The sequence below is a fragment of the Camelina sativa genome, chromosome 18 (assembly GCF_030686135.1).
Source record: "Camelina sativa cultivar CO46 ecotype springtype chromosome 18, ASM3068613v1".
In the NCBI taxonomy this organism is placed as follows: Eukaryota; Viridiplantae; Streptophyta; class Magnoliopsida; order Brassicales; family Brassicaceae; genus Camelina; species Camelina sativa.
Genome location: NC_141897.1, coordinates 2,627,070 through 2,645,708, shown reverse-complemented (window position 1 = coordinate 2,645,708; position 18,639 = coordinate 2,627,070). Strand labels below are relative to the sequence as shown.

The following is an 18,639-nucleotide window of genomic DNA, read 5'->3' as shown; positions in this document are numbered from 1 at the left end:
CAAAGATTCAAAGGTAATTTTAGCTTAAATGAACTTCCAACTACAAATCTTATCCTATTAAATTAATGGCATTGTTCAGTTTGTCCACCGCTCATCTTTTTAATGTTTTTTTTCTACCGTCTAATTTTCATTCTATTGGATAGACGGATATAAATAATATAGTATGTGACATCAAATAGATTTACAGAATCCAATAGATGTAAAACGTAAAACTTTTTTTTTTTTAAATAATAGTCGTTTACCTGTCTAAACTTAAACTGTTATTGTTCGTGTGCATTTTCAAAATATAAGTTTAAGTTATTAATGTGGTGAACAAAAATTTTAAATATCGAGTTCAGTATATCTATATATGGTTAGAATATACCCATTTTCTGTAAAGAAAATCCATGTAAGAAACTAAATATATTTAAGTTAGAATAACTAAAAAATATAATTTTCTGAAACCAATTTTCAATTCTATTTTACCAATACAAGCAAAAAGTTTTATTTTCACTATTAAGGACACAGAAAAAAATGAAATTATTACAATATACTAAAACAATTAACAAAATTGTCGAACTTCCAGTTATCGAAAATTAATTTTCTCTTTAGAGACAAAATATGCTTTTCATTTGGAATAATTGAACCGGAACCGATAGAGAGTTTTGAAGTGATAGCTTAGCAATTGCATGAGCTAATCTATTGAAATAATTATCATAACAATTGTGGGAAAAAAAGAATTATCATAACAATTTAAACACTTATTTTTAAAAACGGAGAAATATTAAATCAAAATCAAAGTTTAATAAACAATTATCTTTTGTAATCTTGACCAAAAGATAACTATTATTTTATTGTATTATTATTGTCTACAAAAAATTTCATTAAACACTTGTTGACAAAGTTTCAAAAAATTCATGTAATTGACAAAAAAAAAAGATTGTGATATCTTTGATGATTGTGATTCATGTTTTGACTTTATAAACAAAAAGTATAATTAATTACAAAACAAAAATGGAAGACATCTGGTTTCTATGTTTAAAATATGATAATGCAAAAAAGTATGTCATACGTACAACGAAAGGACGAATCAAAATAACAAAATCCAGCTCATCGGCGAAAGAAGGCAAATTGATCACATTTGTTAATCAATAATTAAAGTTAAACAAACACTCCAAGTCCAAGTTTTTTAAACGCAACAATATTCATGCTTTACCGCTTAGTTTTCATGAAAGCCACTTTTTTTTTTGGGGTGAATTCGTTGTCTACTGTTTTTTTTCTCTTACATGCCAACGTTGGAAAAATCCAATAATCTATCTACAAATAAATCTTTATTTTAAAAACTTTGTTCAAAAATATTTGACTAAACATGTCCAAATGGTGAAAGAATCTCTGAGCCTAATAACATAAGAATAAGAAACTCCAATGGATTAGGTCAACTCTTATATGGGAGATGTCGAGTATTTTTTATCACGTTAAATTCTTACCAAGTTGTAGAGATGTGTGATGTCGAGTACATAACGTGATAAGTAAGAATTTTTATCACGTTAAATTCTTACTTAACGATTTGTCCGTTTTCACGTATCAATATAAATTTTGGTTTACTCAGAAAATCATTTCACTAATTTGATTATTTGACTTTTGTGTTGTTTTATTATTTATATTCTATCCATTTTATAAAGATATCATTTTAACACATTTCACACAATAAGAAAAATATACTATATAGTTACTCCATTCAATTTAAGGGAATTGCACTCTATAACTAAGAAAAAAACTATAATTTAACAACTAATTATTCTAATCATACAAATGTAATATACTCTATATAAACTATAATATATATCAATTTACCCTTGTCAACACCCACCACCACCATCCCCATTCTCCTACCACCACCATCTCCACCCCATACCACCACCATCCCCTCCTTCAACCACCTCCGGTCGCCTGCCTCCGTCCACATCACCGGCCACCACTGCCGGACTCCAGCCACTGTCGCCGGTGACCACCGTCGGATTCCGGCTACCGTCTCCAGTCACCACCGCCGGATTCCAGCCTCCAACCACCATCACCGGCCACCACCGCCGGACTTCGGCAACCCTCGCCGGCCACCACCGCTGGACTCTGGCAACCCTCGCCGGCCATCACCGTCGGACTCCGGCCACCACCACCACTACCCTAAAACACCAAAATAGTAATTTTCTATACACTTCCTCCTATTCTTCAATTATACTGTTATATTCTTAATTATATTATTGATTTTGGTTATAGAGCTAATTCACCCTTCAATTTAATTATACATATATATCTTTATTTAATAAATAATTTAACAAATTATAATAACTTATAAATAGAAAAGTAATATTTGGGTTAAAACTAAATTAAAAAATTGGTCTGAAAAATCACTCTTAAAAAGTCTCTTTCTAAAATGACATTTTTTATAGACCAGAAGATAACTCTTATATGCGTGTCAAATCTGATGTACACTAGATTTTTTTAATTAACTGAAAACCAGAAACTGTAGTATACATTTTATCTGTTTCTGATAATAACAAAAATATATAGTCAACAGAATCTAATATGAATTACCAAATTATCATAATCACAACACAACTTCTATAAGCAAAGTAAAAATCAGTACACAAAATGACAATATATAGAATTCTCAAAACCATAAACCGAAACCAGAATCTGTCATTATGACGCCATAGATAGCTTCACAGTACACAATAAGATTTGATAACTAATTAAGTTTAAATTATTTCCAACTCAAGCCAGCGATCTCTAACCGACGAAAGTCACCTTACATAATGTTTAGGGCTTATTTTGAAACATTGGTCAGTCCAGAGAGATTCACAAAAGGTTTTTTAGTTAGATCACTTCCACTTCTTGAACTTGCCTCCTCCAAACATTCCATGCTTTCCATGCTTGAACTTTCCGTGCTTCCCATGCTTGAACTTTCCGTGACCATAACCATAGCCATGACCATGGCCAAAGCCGTGACCATATGCAGCATGTCCGTAAGGGCCGTGAGAGCTATGAGCTATGTGGTGAGCTCCATAGGCCGCAGCAGCACCTGCAATCATACCCCCAATTCCTCCTGCGTGACCTGAAAGAAGTAAAGGGAACTGCATGAAGAAAGAGAAACTAAAGGGGGAAACAATATATAGTGCATGTAGAATCTGCGATGTTGTCTTTACTTATGATGCTCAAACTGGTATGAAAAGGAGTTAAGTGGTACGTAACAAATAATCAAAACTTGAAGAATTGAATTGTGCTACACAAGAACACTTTAAAACTTCAATCTTTGGACAAACAATGTAACCAATATATAATAAATCTACGATAGAAATTAGAGAAGTCAACTGTGTTTCAGCAATTGGAATACAAACTCTTGCAACTATAACAATCAATGACTATGGATTCCCGTTATAAATACAAGCTTAAGTTTTGGTTTTTAATTTCAGCCGATCTTTTGTTTTCAACTTGTTTCTAAAGTGACCTTTTCTAACACCAATTATGATACTAAATCACGGAACATAGAGACACATATTCTGTTTCTTCCTAAAGTGACATCTACCACATATATGATACTGAATTAGCAACATGTAGACAAAAATTATATTATTTTACTTATTTTCACAACAACAAAGTGAAACTTTTTTCGTAAAGGTGACACAAACGATACTGCTAAACTGCACGAGAAAAAGAGAGTGTACCAGAGTGATGAGAAGGATAGCCAGCAGGAGGGTAACCACCATGACCAGGTGCAGGAGGATAACCTCCATAACCAGGGGCTGGAGGATAACCACCAGGTGCTGGAGGATAACCACCAGGCGCAGGTGGGTATGCACCCGGAGGAGGATAACCTGCAGGTGGGTAAGCACCAGGTGGTGGAGGGTAGCCTTGTTGTGGGTATCCAGCAGGTGGATAAGCCCCAGGACCCGGCGGGTATCCAGCGGGAGGATACCCATGAAAGCCTTTGTCGTTGTCACCTCCCATGTTTTTCTCAATCAACTATAAAACCTACACAAGTCATTAATTTAGGTCAAAAGGATCAATGTAATCCCAATCACATTGCACAAACCAATCAACTTCAAACTCTCATCAGAAAATCACACAGAAAAAAACCAAATTCAAGTAATGAGATAAACCAGCATGGTATGTAAAGAATCATTGATTAGGTCAGACAACAAAACTTTCATCAGGGGATCAAGCAGACAAACAAGAGTTAATAGTAGTGATAAACCAGCAATGTAATTACTCATTGATTAGAGATCAAACGAACAATATAACTAATCACAATAAAATTACACAAGTTAAAAGCTTTATTCAGGGGATCCAACAAACACACCAAGACTCAAGTAATAAGATAAACCAGCAATGTCATTAATCATTAATTAGGTCAGAGATCAGTGTAAACCCCAAAAAAAATTGCACAAACCAAAGCAATAACTTCAAGCCTTACGTAGATCAAACAGACACGGAAGAGTATGATGAGCTCAACCAGCGTATCAATTACAGAACAAGGCTGCTAAATAAACGAAGAAGAAGAAACAAAAACCCCAATTATCTAAACAAAACCCTCAATTCGTAAATTGTATGCCGTCACATTCATACATATACGAACCCAATCAAGTAAAAATCAAAACTTTAAGGTTTTCAGCAACAAATTAATGCAATTTTTTTTCAATAATTACGATCGAACCAAAAAGAGAGAAGACAAGTTTGTAGAGCACAGATCAGGGAAAAAATCGAACCTTTTTGATTGATGATGATCGCAGAAACAGTAAAATTCAATAATCGTAAAGATCTAAAAAGAAGATTAGATGAGAGCTTTTCTTACCCCCGAGAGACGAAAGATGTCGAAACGAAACTGGAAGAGATACAAAGACAGTGGAGGAGATTACTTATACATGTTTCCTTACGCGGCACGAATTCCAAACAAGGTATATTTTCATCTTTGGTCCTCGTATTTCGAATAAATCACAATTTAACACTTAATTTCACAAAATAGCGATGATGTCCAAGTCTTTTTAACACGAAGAACGACACATGTAAGGTTGTAACAGTTCCTGTGTTCTTTTTTGATAGATTCTTGAAAGATTGTTAATTTCTTTTTCAATTTTGGAACGGTTATTAACTTCTTGTGGGGGGGGGGGGGGGGGGGGGGGGGGGGGGGGGGGGGGGGGGGGCGTTTGTGAAAGATTAAAAATTATGTGGGTTAAAAAAGACAAAGATGATAATATTTTTCCTAACGTACAATATTTACTTATTTAGCGTTGCAAGAACGCGCAATGGACGCGTGATTCTACATTACGTATGGGATAATAAAAATTTGCACTTTTTGTATAAATGCCAAAAGAATCGAATCTACTCAAAATCCACCCATATTTATGCCATCATATAAATAATTTTTCCTTTTTAAAAAATAAGCAATGTTACATAAATTGGTGTTTAGTTTTTAAGGCTGTATATATATATATATATATCTTATCATAAAAGACCAAATATAATAGAAGTAAGCATTTTTATGTCACTAACAAACGCAATTTTTCTTAACCAATTCATACCTTATCTATGGAGTCAAATATTTTCAGTTCATTTTTTCCATTTAACGCAACACATCAGTGGTGATAATTGATGTATGCCTTTTCGAATATATAAACTTCATTTTCAACTAATCATCAAATTGCATTGATAAACTCAACAAAAACAGTAACGATATCTATAAGAATTGAAGAGCAGACCAATATCCGCGGTAGAAGTAATCAAACTTAATTACTAGATGCAACACTTTTTAAGGACAATAGAGTACATCACAGACAATGATATGTATAATATAAGTTACAAAAAGCTAACAACTATTAAAGCAAGAGCTACTTCTGATTCCTTTTAAGTCCAGAGAACACAGGCAGAATCAGGTGAGAGATAGAGAAAAGACCTTCGAGAGAGAGAGTGCGTAGGCCTTCTGAAAGTGAACAAAAGGCTGAGTCTTTTGCTCAGCAGAACCTCAGGGTACGTTCCAATTCCTGTTCATCCTCGCAGTTGTAGCCAAGTTCAAAAGCTCGTGCTGCGATGGAAAGAAGACGCAAACTGTTTACTTATATGTTGGAAATAAAAGGAATAAATGGAAAGGGAGGCGAGAGAGATAGATATGTACCCAATCGGCTTTTATCTGTGAATACTTCAAGTTCTAGTTCAGCTTCTTCCTCATCACACCCATCTGGGTCTGGATCAGTTTGTACAAGCAAAGTATCAGAACAAAGTCCTGAGATAGTACACACCATGAGGTCACCTTCTGGACTCAATATTACTTCCTTGCAGTTGTCATCGCATACTGTTTAAAAGACCATAAACATTATGTAAGATTCGGATAAAAAGAAAAAAAAACACAAGCAACAAAGTTACATATAACAGCATTTCCTTTCATACCATGAACATGTCCTGTCTCTTTGCATATGAACACATCTTCAATCTGATGGTATGAACATTTGGTTCCCAAACAAATATGGCCAGTGACAACCTTATCGGCAAGTCCTTTGCTTTTCTTCCATATAGATACTTGGTCAAGTACAGTTTTGTCAAGAATTATTCGATCATCCACCATCTAAACGTTGCAAACAAGAGCATGAGAAAATTTGTCAACTGACCACAATTCATGCAAAACATAAACAAATACTTATTCAAAATAGTTACCTCAGATGGAAGAGGAGCTTGGCTTCTCTTTGCTGCTTGCATTTGAATGTAATACTCTTTAAAATCTGACGGACAGGTTCTGACAAGTTCAATCATGTCCTGCTCGTCACGCTAAAATTCAACAAAGAGAAAAGGAATCACTTTTCAATATATGAAACTTGACCTCTAATAGCAACTCAGAGTAACATTGTTATATATCATATTCAACAATGTAATAACCAAGTCAGAAAACTCACATCAATATAAAGCTTCTTCCAAGCACACTCCCGTAACTTTCTAGTTGGAGGAGTTAGTCCCCACCGGATACAGTATCTGAAAGCAAAACCAATCAAAAGTGTACCAAAAATCAGTTCCAAGTAAGATCATCGAACTACAATGGCGAATATGAGAGGAGACTACTTACAGACGACGCCATAAGGATTCATCAGACGCCACGAAATTGAGAAATCTACACACCAAAGAGCATGATACAAGATCCTGTAAATCACATTCAAACAAATTAGATTACGCAAACTAAATGTTAAATCACTAATCTTTAGCTTAAGAAGCACATGAACAATAACATACCTCAGAGGATAAGAACTTGAGGATATGACGAAAGAGCTCAGTAGGAACACTGCTGAAAACTCCACTCTCTATTCTCTTTGAACCAGTTCTATCGTTGTTACCATCTTCCTTTTGATGATCTTCATCCTTCTTCTTCTCTACAGCGCTTGTTGTTTCTTCGTGTTTCTCAATACGTTGCCGTTTTGCTTCAGGTTCTTCCGGATTCTTCGTTTCCTCCACCTATATAACAAAACCCAAAGCATCAATAAAACGTTGAACAAGAGCTCTAAAATTTCAAATGAATATGCATATATAACACAAGTCAAGTATGAATTATACGTAATAAAAACATCTAATTTACAATCTAAATCACAGATCAAGGAATTTTAAAGTCATAGGTTTCAGATTCAATGATAAAAATCCAAAATTTTGTCGGAGAAAAATACAAAACCCTGACTGAAATTGGAAAAAAATGAATAAACAAAAAAAAACAATTTACCGACGAGACTTCTGATTCGAGGAATCGAGCGAAACACTCGTCTTCTTCATCGGAACCAGACATATTGTAAAGTCGGTGAAGATCGGAGCTCCGGCGACGATGGTTGTTGTGTTTATGCGGCTGGGAAGGTATAGAGAGAGAGAGGAGACGAGAGAGGATTGGGAGATTTGGAACCGGTGGCGTGAGATTGGAGCCGACCTTGGGCCGAATAGTTTTAATTAATGGGCCTAATAACCAATATGGGCTTTGTAATAATAATAACTGAAGCCCATAATACTACTACTTCTCAACGTCAAAGTCAACGTCACCCCTTCAACAAAACGTGATTAATTTAAGTAAGGACACGTTTGGAGATGCCGTAAGCCTTTATATTATCTAAATCTCTATTTCAAAGTTAATAAAATGTAAATATAATCTGATAAGAAATGATAAAAGAAAAAAGAAAAAAACAGAAAAAAAAACATATACAGTAAACAAAACCGGAGGGAGTACATTTTTGTTTGGTTTGTCTTTTAACTCTTTTTTTATATTTTATTATTATTATTATTATTATTTTTAAAGACCAAATAGAAGAAGAAGAAACCAAAACGACTTAGATAATGTAAAGGAAGGACCACAATGTGAAACTAGTAGGAGAAGCAAATCAAATTACCTAGTCTACTACAACTACAAGTGCGTACAGCCGACAGGACAGGGTGGTATTTTTGTTTATCTTCTTGGATTAGATAGAGATAGAGAGAGAGAAAGAGTCAGAGAGAATTTAATATGGCAGTTCCGGCGATAGTAAACGGCGGCGATGCGACGGAGAGAGAAACACGAATGGCACACTCTGCAATGACGTTGGTTCAGGTGATAAACGGAGGTTACCATGTGGTTACGAAAGTAGCACTTAACGTTGGTGTGAATCAGCTCGTCTTTTGTGTCTTTCGCGATCTTCTTGCTCTCTCCATTCTCGCCCCTCTCGCTTTTTTCCGTGAAAGGTCTCTCCTTTATCTTTTTCTTTTTGGCTTGCATTAAAATCTTAATAAAGTTTTTATTTGGTCAATGCAATTTCTGATTTTGATTTGATGGGTTTATAGCAAAATCAACATATCCTTTAAAAAACTTGATCTTTCTGGAATTGAATTTAGGTTTTTTTTTTGCTTGTTTCCATCGCTCTGTTTGATGATAACTTTATCAGCTTGGGAAGCATCTTTGTTCATCTCTCTGTTCTGTTTTCTTTATTTCTTTCCTTTGTTAGTAAAGATTTGGTTTGACCGTTTGAGGAAAGTGAAAAAATATCAGATTCTGTTTTGAATACTAAAATTAGTAAGTTTTGGTTCTTGTTTTTATCATTGTAGAAGGGTCAGACCTCCCATGAATAGAAGCGTACTCTTTTCACTCTTCTTTCTCGGTTTAGCAGGGTAAGTAACCAGATCAATTCTCGTGTTATCTTTTAAAATTATGTTAGTTGATGGAAAGATTCTGATACCATTTGAATCTCTCAATCTTGATAGGATATTTGGAAACCAATTACTCTTTCTTATGGGTTTAGCGTACACGAATCCAACTTATGCTGCTGCTATACAACCATCAATCCCAGTATTTACATTCCTCTTAGCTGTCTTGATGGGGTGAGTATTGACTATCCTCAACATTACTGTAAAATGTGAAGTTTGGAGTATGGAAACTTCTCTGATGGTCTTCTTCTTTTGTATGCAGTACAGAAAAAGTGAACTTGTTTAAAATCGAGGGCCAAACGAAAGTTGGAGGTACTCTTGTTTGTGTTTCGGGTGCAGTAGTGATGGCTTTGTTCCGTGGTCCAGCCTTGTTTGGAGGTGAAGATGCAGCAAGCTCAGTAAATAGCCTAGTGTTTGATAGAAATCAACTAGAGCCTAATGGGTGGTTAGTCTCTAGTTTTCTTGGTCTTGGGTTAGATCTATGGCACATTGGAGTTTTTTGCTTGATTGGAAACTGTATTTGTATGGCTGCTTTTCTCGCCGTGCAAGCACCGGTTTTGAAGAAGTATCCTGCCTACCTTTCGGTTGCTGCGTATTCTTACTTCTTCGGTACATCAATAATGATCACAACAGCTATCGTGTTTGTTAAAGAGCCTACTGATTGGAGCTTGACACAATCTGAGTTCTTTGCTGTTATATTCGCAGTAAGTTTTCACAACCTGAGAGATGTAACATTTTTATTTGAGTGTGTTTGATACAAAAGATTAGAGCTTGGAGCTGGATTCTGTATCTACGGATACATCTAACTAGGTTTTGTTCCTCAGGGAATGTTTGCATCAGCTCTAAATTATGGACTTTTGACATGGTCCAATAAAATTCTTGGAGCTGCTTTGGTTTCTCTATACAATCCTCTTCAGCCTGCAACATCCGCCTTTTTATCGACCATTTTCCTCGGCAGCCCGATCTATCTTGGAAGGTTTGCATCTTTGATCCATCCACACACATAAAAACCTCTCTTCTCTCTTCTTATTGTATTGAATCATACAAAACATGTTGATGTTTCGTTCTCTGCGCAGCGTTGTGGGAGGAATCCTCATCATTTGCGGGCTTTATATGGTTACTTGGGCATGTTATAGAGAACAAAGAACAACAGTATCTGGGAATGAGATTGCTTCTTCTAGTGATGATGTTAGAATCTCGGAACCTTTGATTTACAGAGATGATGTGAAGGGTAAATAAATAATTAAGAACAGGTAAAAGAAAGAACATACAATTTTTTTGAGTTCAATATTGATTCTATAGGACATACAGAAACATTCAAAATATTCATCTTCCTCATGTTCTTATTCTGTTTGTGCATGTTGAAAAAATATGTGAGTAATCTCTATTTTTTTGTTTAAAAATTCAAAATAATCATCTTCCTCTCATGTTCTTCTTTACTCTTCCTTCCAACCAAACGAAGCGAGCAAATTTGTAAATACGAAAAGTTCTGGGACAAGTTCGTGAATATCTAAAGATGTGGGAAAAGATGTGAGGTAAAGTCATACACAATAAAAGATCAGGGTAAAATCCATAAATACTAATCGTTGAGGAGCAAATCGTAAATAAAAAATATGTGAGTAAAATTCGTTTAACACTAAACGATGTGAGGCAAAGTCGTAAATACCAAAAGATGTGGGGAAACGTCGTAAATACTCCGTACAGTCTTTCAATATCTTGGCATGCTTGGCTTAAAAGTCTAATGCATTTTCTTCAACGACTATTTATCTTATGCATTAATAGTTGGAGCTGTTTCAGCGGTTTATAGATTTGTGAACATATTTCGTTATAGTTTTGAATGTTTGTTCCATACACTCCATACACTTTATACTAAATAATGCGTACTAGTAATTTGATATACTCAGTTCCATATTAAAGTATAAAAAAATTTTAAAGCAGACAAGAAAAATGCAAATAGATAGTTATATTTCAGTATAAAGTTATTATTGTTCATTCCATAGTAACATATATTTTATTGATGGCCTATATATGTTTGTCGAAAACAATATTTACAAGCGGGCACTGACCTAATAAATATGAAAGTTATAACTTATATAAGTTTGTTACGTGTACTTAGATCACTAGTGACATCACTTGTTCAAGTGGAAACCCATTAAATAGCAAATAAACAAAAATCATTGACTTACTGAAGAGCAAAATTATTGACTTTCTCCCCCATTTCGTCACCAATAATGTAACAATTTCTAAATATTTTAATTTTTGGCAATTTGTGTGGATAGCATCTTGGGAATGGTTATTCATGAACAATAAAAAAAAGATTCAATTTATTTTTTACAAGTATATTAAGATTCCCTTAAAAACAAATCAAGATTCTTTCCAACTGAAGATTCTTTCTATTAGTTTAAACAAGAGCGAAGAATCTTTCCATTATTATTCCCTACAAATTCCATGAGAAAATTCACTTTTCAATAACGTAAAGTAAGAACGCAGGAAGAAGAAGAAGAATGGCCACGTGTCCTCCTTTCGATTTTTCAGCCAAATATTACAACGGTGGCGGTGGCGGCGGATGCGAGAGGCAGAACAGCTTTTTCGGAGGCACGACGGTGCTCGATCAAGGCGTTGGCTACGCCGTTATTCTTGGTTTTGGTGCTTTCTTTGCCATCTTCACTTCTTTTTTGGTTAGTATCTACCCGTTTCTCGATAACAATATATTTTTTTTATGAAAAGCAAAGACAACTTTTGTGATTTACTCGTCACCACAAAAAGACTAGGGGTTATATATTCAAATATTCAATGATTTGTATAATTACAAGTGAAACAAAGGATACTATAATTTTCAACGTTCAATAATGCTAGACTTGACGTTGGTTATTAATCGGACTATATATGACGTTTTGTTAGAAACTTGTTTGGCCGATTAAGTATGAATATTGTGGCCACCTTTTGTAATATTATGTGGCCAAATTATTTCTATAATACACTCTTAATTATTTGCATATTTCTTTTGGTTGTATTTGAAAATATCTGGATTATCAAAATTATGAAACAAAACAAATACTTAAGTTTGACGTATGAAACAGAAACTAAAATAGATATGATCTTGAATAGAGCATATAACGTTAACAAATAAAGACAGGTTTGTCTATCTGGTTGAGTGTTTCACTAGCTATAGGAGTCTCCATTTCGAGTTATCATATCGATTTCGGTTTTAACTACTCAGTTTTTTGGATTATCGGTTTATAATACACTAAACAATTGCAAATTTGCAATATATATAGTACAGATCAGTTCCGCTTAGTTTTAAATTGATTTTAATCAAATTTTCAGCTCAGTTCAGGGTATAAGTTTGGGTTTTCGTGATACACAAAAGCATTTCCAGAGGCCATAACATATGTATTATCATAGAAGTCAGGTTTTAAATATAAATATATTTTCTTCAGTTCGGATCAGTTTAATATATCCAAAGTAAATACCCCTAGTTCAGTTAGTTATTATAAAAATATGAATATTTGCCCAAGTTCACCATGATAAGATTCCTGACCAAATGAATGAAGGTATGGTTAGAGAAACGATATGTGGGAGGTAGTCATACTTCAGAATGGTTCAATACAGCCGGGAGAAACGTTAAAACAGGACTCATTGCAAGTGTCATTGTGTCACAGGTAAAACTACGATTTATGATTGATGATATATACCCGTATATATATAGCCCTTGATCTACATAAATTTTGGTGAAAAGTATTGATTTTTTATTGGTCGATAAGTGAATAGTGGACATGGGCTGCGACGATACTACAAAGTTCAAACGTAGCATGGCAGTATGGGGTAAGCGGGCCGTTTTGGTACGCTAGTGGAGCTACCATACAGGTTAATATATAATTCTAAAACAAATTATAATTTTTTTTAATGTATATGCATAATGAGTACTAGTGAATAATCGATTGTGGTTTGATGAACAAAGTAGGTGTTGTTGTTTGGTGTGATGGCGATTGAGATAAAACGAAAGGCTCCTAATGCTCATACTGTCTGCGAAATCGTGAAGGCTCGGTACGTAAATTCATATCTCAATTCGTTGATTTGTTTTATAGTTACATTTTCTCCAATAAATTGGACATATATATGAATCAAACTCTGGAAATGGATAGAAGTATAGAACCGAGCCAACACTTTTCTAAAAACATCGTTCTAGACTATTTATTTCAGCTGAAAACAAATAATAGAATCTGAGCTTGTAGATACTAGACATAACACTATCAGAGCTAACCCAAGCCATCATATTTGAATTGTTTAGAAAAAATAAAATATTTTATCAGTATAACTTTAGTTCAAATTTTATTTATTTTTGCTAGTTTTCATTTGATTTTGCAACTTATCCCCTAAAAAACGACTCAATCAAGCTGCACACAAAATATTATATGAAATGAGTTTTGGTTTTCTGATGACATTTTCCAAGCAATATACAATAGACCAAATCGCTCTAGCATTTGTTTAACGTTATTATTTTTATTTATTAGAGCAGTTATTAATTATTTCTTTTGTATGTTTTTGATGAATTTAATTAGTTGGGGAACCGCAACACATATAGTGTTCTTGGTGTTTTGTTTGGCCACAAACATCGTAGTGACGGCGATGCTCTTGCTTGGTGGCTCGGCTGTGGTGAATGCTCTCACCGGAGTTAATATATACGCCGCAAGCTTTCTCATTCCTCTCGGCGTCGTTGTCTATACTTTGGCTGGAGGACTTAAGGCTACTTTCCTCGCAAGCTACGTTCACTCCGTTATAGGTATATTACATTTAATATAATATATGTCTTGAGGAACAAATTCTGGCTGAAACTATGCCATCTATATTAGTTAACACACAATTTTTTTGGAGATGTTCACTTTGTATACTCTGGTCATAACAATGCGTAAATATGACATAGTAATATAGTATGTAGCTTTGTGGTTTGTATGAATGACACTGATCCGTTATATTTAATGATTTTATTACCTTACAAAATAGGAGACACCCTTACAATGAAATAGTTTTTTACTAAATTTTTGTAATTCGTTTGTCTTTCAGTTCACGTCGTTCTAGTCGTCTTTGTATTTCTTGTCTACACTTCGAGTAGTGAGCTTGGGAGTCCGTCCGTGGTCTATGACCGGCTAAGAGACATGGCTTCTAAGTTAAGAACATGCACTGAGCCGCTCTCACACCACGACCAAGCTTGCGGTCCAGTTAACGGCAACTACAAAGGCTCCTATGTCACAATGTTGAGCTCTGGCGGTGCTGTCTTCGGTCTCATTAACATTGTCGGAAACTTCGGCACCGTCTTCGTAGACAATGTGAGATTTCTTTTCAATGATGTATTTTTTTTTTTTCGGTTTTTAGTTTTATTCGCAGAAACTCATATATTTGATATAGGATTTTAGAAAAGACCAGTTTTAAGAGATTTTGGTTTTTGCCAAGAAATTGTAAAGAAAGAAAAAAAAGTTGGAGGTTTTTAATTAGTAAACCACGCAGGTTTTTAGTAAATATTATTTTCTTTCTTTAGGGTTATTGGGTGAGTGCAATAGCTGCTCGACCTTCATCAACCCACAAAGGGTATTTGCTCGGTGGACTCGTATGGTTCGCTGTGCCTTTCTCTCTAGCCACATCATTAGGCCTCGGTGCACTTGCCCTTGACTTGCCTATAACTGCGGATGAGGCTAATCGAGGTCTAGTGCCGCCTGCCACAGCCATTGCTCTCATGGGTAAATCAGGATCATTGCTTCTTCTCACTATGCTTTTCATGTAAGTACACTCTCTCTAAATCATATATATATATATGTAAACAAGTTTTGTAATAGCAAATTGATGGGTAGATGTTTTGTGTTTTATTATTCGGTTTATTTAGTTCTTCACGCATTACTGGTTTAGTTTAACAAATTTTGGTTTGATTAAGATCGGTAATTAGTTTTTGGATCATTTATTTTGGTTATTTTTTTTTTTGGGCAAACTATTTTGGTTTAATTTAAAGTTTTAAACTAAGCCTATAAAATTAGTTACAAATTAAAAAGTTAATTTTGCTTTCAATACCCCACTCAATTTTTGGTTTAGTTAATCAATTTGATCCGGTATGGTTCAATCAATTCATTTCATCTTGGTTAGAAATACCCTCACCTACAGAAAAATATATAACTAGCCATTTTTACCCTTCTTATATAAACTCCTCTTGCTTTTAAAGGTAGAAATAATTGTTTATAAATTTGTCTCGATTTCTTCATACACAAGAAACCTAGTTTACATACGAAGACATGCTTGCATACCATGAGTTTTACTGTCTTTGTCGATCCTCAGGGCAGTAACATCGGCTGGTTCTTCTGAGCTAATCGCGGTCTCATCCCTTTTCACCTACGACATCTACCGCACATACATAAACCCTAGAGCAACCGGTAAACAAATCTTGAGAATCTCAAGATCGGCGGTTCTTGGATTCGGATGTTTCATGGGGATTCTTGCAGTGATCTTGAACAAAGCCGGGGTTTCGCTTGGATGGATGTATCTCGCGATGGGAGTTCTCATTGGCTCTGCGGTCATTCCCATTGCTTTCATGCTCTTGTGGAGTAAAGCCAATGCCTTTGGTGCGATTCTTGGATCGATATCGGGTTGTGTTCTTGGGATCGTTACTTGGTTATCTACAGCAAAGATACAGTATGGACGCGTTGATCTTGATACCACTGGGAGAAATGCTCCCATGTTAGCTGGTAACCTCGTCGCGATTTTATCAGGTCAGGTTCTAACAGTTTGTTGTTTGGGCATTGTGGTTTAGTTTAAAGAATTATTTGAATTTTTCAGTTCAGTGTGTTTTTTGAAGTACCTCTAATATTGGTTTGGTCCGTATACGTGTGAACATATATATAGGAGGGTTGATCCATGCGGTGTGTAGTCTAGTACGGCCACAGAACTATGACTGGTCAACGACAAGGGAGATCAAAGTAGTGGAAGCTGAGGCTTCAGGGGACGATATTGATGTTCCAGCGGAAGAGCTAAGAGAAGAGAAGCTGAGAAGAGCTAAAGCTTGGATTGTGAAGTGGGGTCTTGTCTTCACTCTCCTCATTGTTGTCATTTGGCCACTTCTATCTCTCCCAGCACGTAAGTCGTCTTCCCATGCATATAAATGAAAATAGAGCTTCTTTATTCTTATCTAAACTTGCATAAATTTGATGCATTTTTTAAGATGTATACCATTATTATTTTAATTAAGATATTAATAAAAACATACTGTATATTCTAATTAATTGTTACGCTTTTCAAAAATTGGTTACTAATAAGAGCATAAATCACATTTTTTAAATTTTGTAGGCGTGTTTAGCAGAGGATATTTCTGGTTTTGGGCAATTGTGGCCGTAGCTTGGGGAACAATAGGATCAATTGTGATAATTGGTTTGCCATTAATCGAAAGTTGGGACACGATCAAGAGCGTTTGTATGGGAATGTTTACGAACGATAGGTTAATGAACAAGCTTGATGACTTGAACCATAGGCTTCGAGCGTTAACCATGGCTGTACCAGAAGCTGAGAGGATTTATTTGCTCGAACTTGAGAAGACCAAAAAAACCGATGAAGAAAGTTGAAGAAAATATCAAAAGGTTGATACTTTCTTTTGTTACATATATATACACATATGTGTGCGACTTTGTTTGGTTATCTTTCTTATAAAAATAAAATAGTGTGGATAGTTGAATTTATTGTTATAAAAATAAAATAGTGTGGATGTTAAAAAATGGTTACTCTTATTTGGTTTGGTTCAATACTTTGACATGATTCAAGTTTAGTTTGGATAAGGATTCGGCTTATTTGGTTTTTGTCATTTGTGTGGCTAGTTGAATTTATTGTTATCATCCCTACTATTAAAAGAAAATCCGTTTAAAGAAATAACCTTAGTTTTGTAATAAATTACAACTGACTGCCATTGAAATTATGACCAAATATTCGATTTTTATAAAGGGTACAAACGAAATTTCCCCACCCATCTAAACAGATAAAGACGCGGGTCTGACTGATCCGTTTTTAATATTTCGGATCTTATAATTTGATCCTGACCGTACATTTGTACCACGTCTCACGTATTTATTTTTTTCAACTTATTGTTTGGATACTAATTTCACAGTTTCCATAAATCTCGCTATTACATTAAAACGGATGAATATGTTATTAAAACTACGAATATTGCAGTTTCCTTAAAACTAGATCCGAAAATGTTCCAGCACATGTACACAACAATTTAATTCTTATTTCGTTTCCAAAATATGTTACCTTTGAATCCTATACAATAAAAAAGAAAAAATCACGGAATATATTTACAGAAACAGAAACAAGAGTATCTTAACAACACATTCAATTCATAATCATTGGCATATTCCTTATGATCATCATAAATCCTCTTCACACATTTCGCAAATCTTAGATCTTCAAGATATTTTTAGCTTGATCAACAAGATTATAACACCAACACCGAGAAATACAATATTAAAAACTAATTACTTTTAAAAGAAAACTACTATTCTCTAATAGATTTTCAATCAGCTTCCAGTCCATCAATATCAGTCTAATGGATCCATTATAATTATGTTCCTCTTACTGACCTTCCATGGTAATCTTGATTGTATAAATAAATATAATTTTTTTAAAAATATTACAGGAAGCAAAGATGTTAATAGAAGCTTCAACCTCTCATGAAGGGATTTTGGTTTCATTACAGCTTCATGTATTGAGCGATTCCTCGATGATGTATTTATGAGCTTATTCAAATACTTTTTCATAATTTATGTACACCTTAGATTATCAAAATAAAACATCAATTAACTTACTATTCTTTTGGTCTATTTATATTCAAAAACCAAATATGAGGTTACTTCAATGTTCCATAACCAAATATGTTTCACAAGTCAAAAACTTGCCATGCAACTTGCTCTCGAATTTTACAAGGTATGCTTTACCAAATGTTTCTAATTTTCCCTTATAGCACCAATTATACAGAGACTCCACTATAATGTCTTGAAATCTTTAAATTTGCAACGTTGAGACTGAGTCTACAGTTGAACAAAACATCATTGAAGCAGCAGTGAGGATTGAAATTTGGAACCCAACTACAATGACAGTTTAACTGATGATGAAGCAATGGAACAAACCTATTACTTTAGTAGCATTGTCGATGAAAATATACCTCCTAATTCAGATCATGAACCAGAAAGTTTAGATCAACAAAAAGTTAATGGTGAAAAACAATTACAATTCCTCTCTATATACTTGATGCAAGTTTCAAACAAACTTTTGGAAATTCAGCTGCAAAATAAAAATTATCTGACCCCAAGAAACAAGCAGTACAGACCAAAATCATAAGACTTCAACCAAATTGATCAAATCATGTAAACTTCGTTTCACCCTCTTTAAATTAAATATGGTAAAAAATATACGAAGTGTAAAATTAGAAAACAAACAAAAAATGAA

General features: G+C 34.5%; 4 protein-coding genes across 6 annotated transcripts; 2 read left to right on the top strand and 2 right to left on the bottom strand.

Moving 5' to 3' along the window:
• Positions 1-2,656: 2,656 nt before the first annotated feature.
• On the bottom strand, positions 2,657-5,223 carry LOC104760378 (uncharacterized). 2 transcript variants are annotated; one of them, XM_010483296.3, is made up of 3 exons: positions 4,829-5,223; positions 3,702-4,008; positions 2,657-3,091 (listed from the first exon to the last, which is right to left on the bottom strand). In XM_010483296.3, exons 2-3 carry the CDS (start codon positions 3,982-3,984, stop codon positions 2,859-2,861), a joined length of 516 nt encoding a protein of 171 aa, XP_010481598.1. In that variant the 5' UTR covers positions 3,985-4,008; positions 4,829-5,223; the 3' UTR covers positions 2,657-2,858. The 2 variants fall into 2 exon arrangements, with proteins under 2 accessions (XP_010481598.1, XP_010481599.1); XM_010483297.3 differs by having other exon boundaries at positions 4,743-4,891.
• A 473-nt stretch (positions 5,224-5,696) lies between these two features.
• On the bottom strand, positions 5,697-8,059 carry LOC104760377 (F-box protein SKIP31). The gene is made up of 8 exons (XM_010483295.2): positions 7,727-8,059; positions 7,249-7,467; positions 7,085-7,158; positions 6,918-6,993; positions 6,682-6,792; positions 6,418-6,592; positions 6,146-6,322; positions 5,697-6,055 (listed from the first exon to the last, which is right to left on the bottom strand). Exons 1-8 carry the CDS (start codon positions 7,787-7,789, stop codon positions 5,985-5,987), a joined length of 966 nt encoding a protein of 321 aa, XP_010481597.1. The 5' UTR covers positions 7,790-8,059; the 3' UTR covers positions 5,697-5,984.
• Positions 8,060-8,156: 97 nt separating this feature from the next.
• Positions 8,157-10,592, top strand: LOC104760376 (WAT1-related protein At5g45370). The gene is made up of 6 exons (XM_087499819.1): positions 8,157-8,706; positions 9,067-9,129; positions 9,223-9,339; positions 9,428-9,869; positions 9,990-10,141; positions 10,242-10,592. Exons 1-6 carry the CDS (start codon positions 8,492-8,494, stop codon positions 10,402-10,404), a joined length of 1,152 nt encoding a protein of 383 aa, XP_087355945.1. The 5' UTR covers positions 8,157-8,491; the 3' UTR covers positions 10,405-10,592.
• Positions 10,593-11,349: 757 nt separating this feature from the next.
• Positions 11,350-16,913, top strand: LOC104760375 (urea-proton symporter DUR3). Of its 2 annotated transcripts, none has more exons than XM_010483293.3 (10): positions 11,350-11,843; positions 12,720-12,827; positions 12,937-13,032; positions 13,130-13,212; positions 13,728-13,948; positions 14,230-14,492; positions 14,702-14,940; positions 15,487-15,917; positions 16,051-16,281; positions 16,492-16,913. In XM_010483293.3, the coding sequence occupies exons 1-10, from the start codon at positions 11,670-11,672 to the stop codon at positions 16,761-16,763; spliced, it is 2,118 nt and encodes a 705-aa protein (XP_010481595.2). In that variant the 5' UTR covers positions 11,350-11,669; the 3' UTR covers positions 16,764-16,913. The 2 variants fall into 2 exon arrangements, with proteins under 2 accessions (XP_010481595.2, XP_087355674.1); XM_087499548.1 differs by having other exon boundaries at positions 11,492-11,843; positions 12,930-13,032.
• Positions 16,914-18,639: the final 1,726 nt, after the last annotated feature.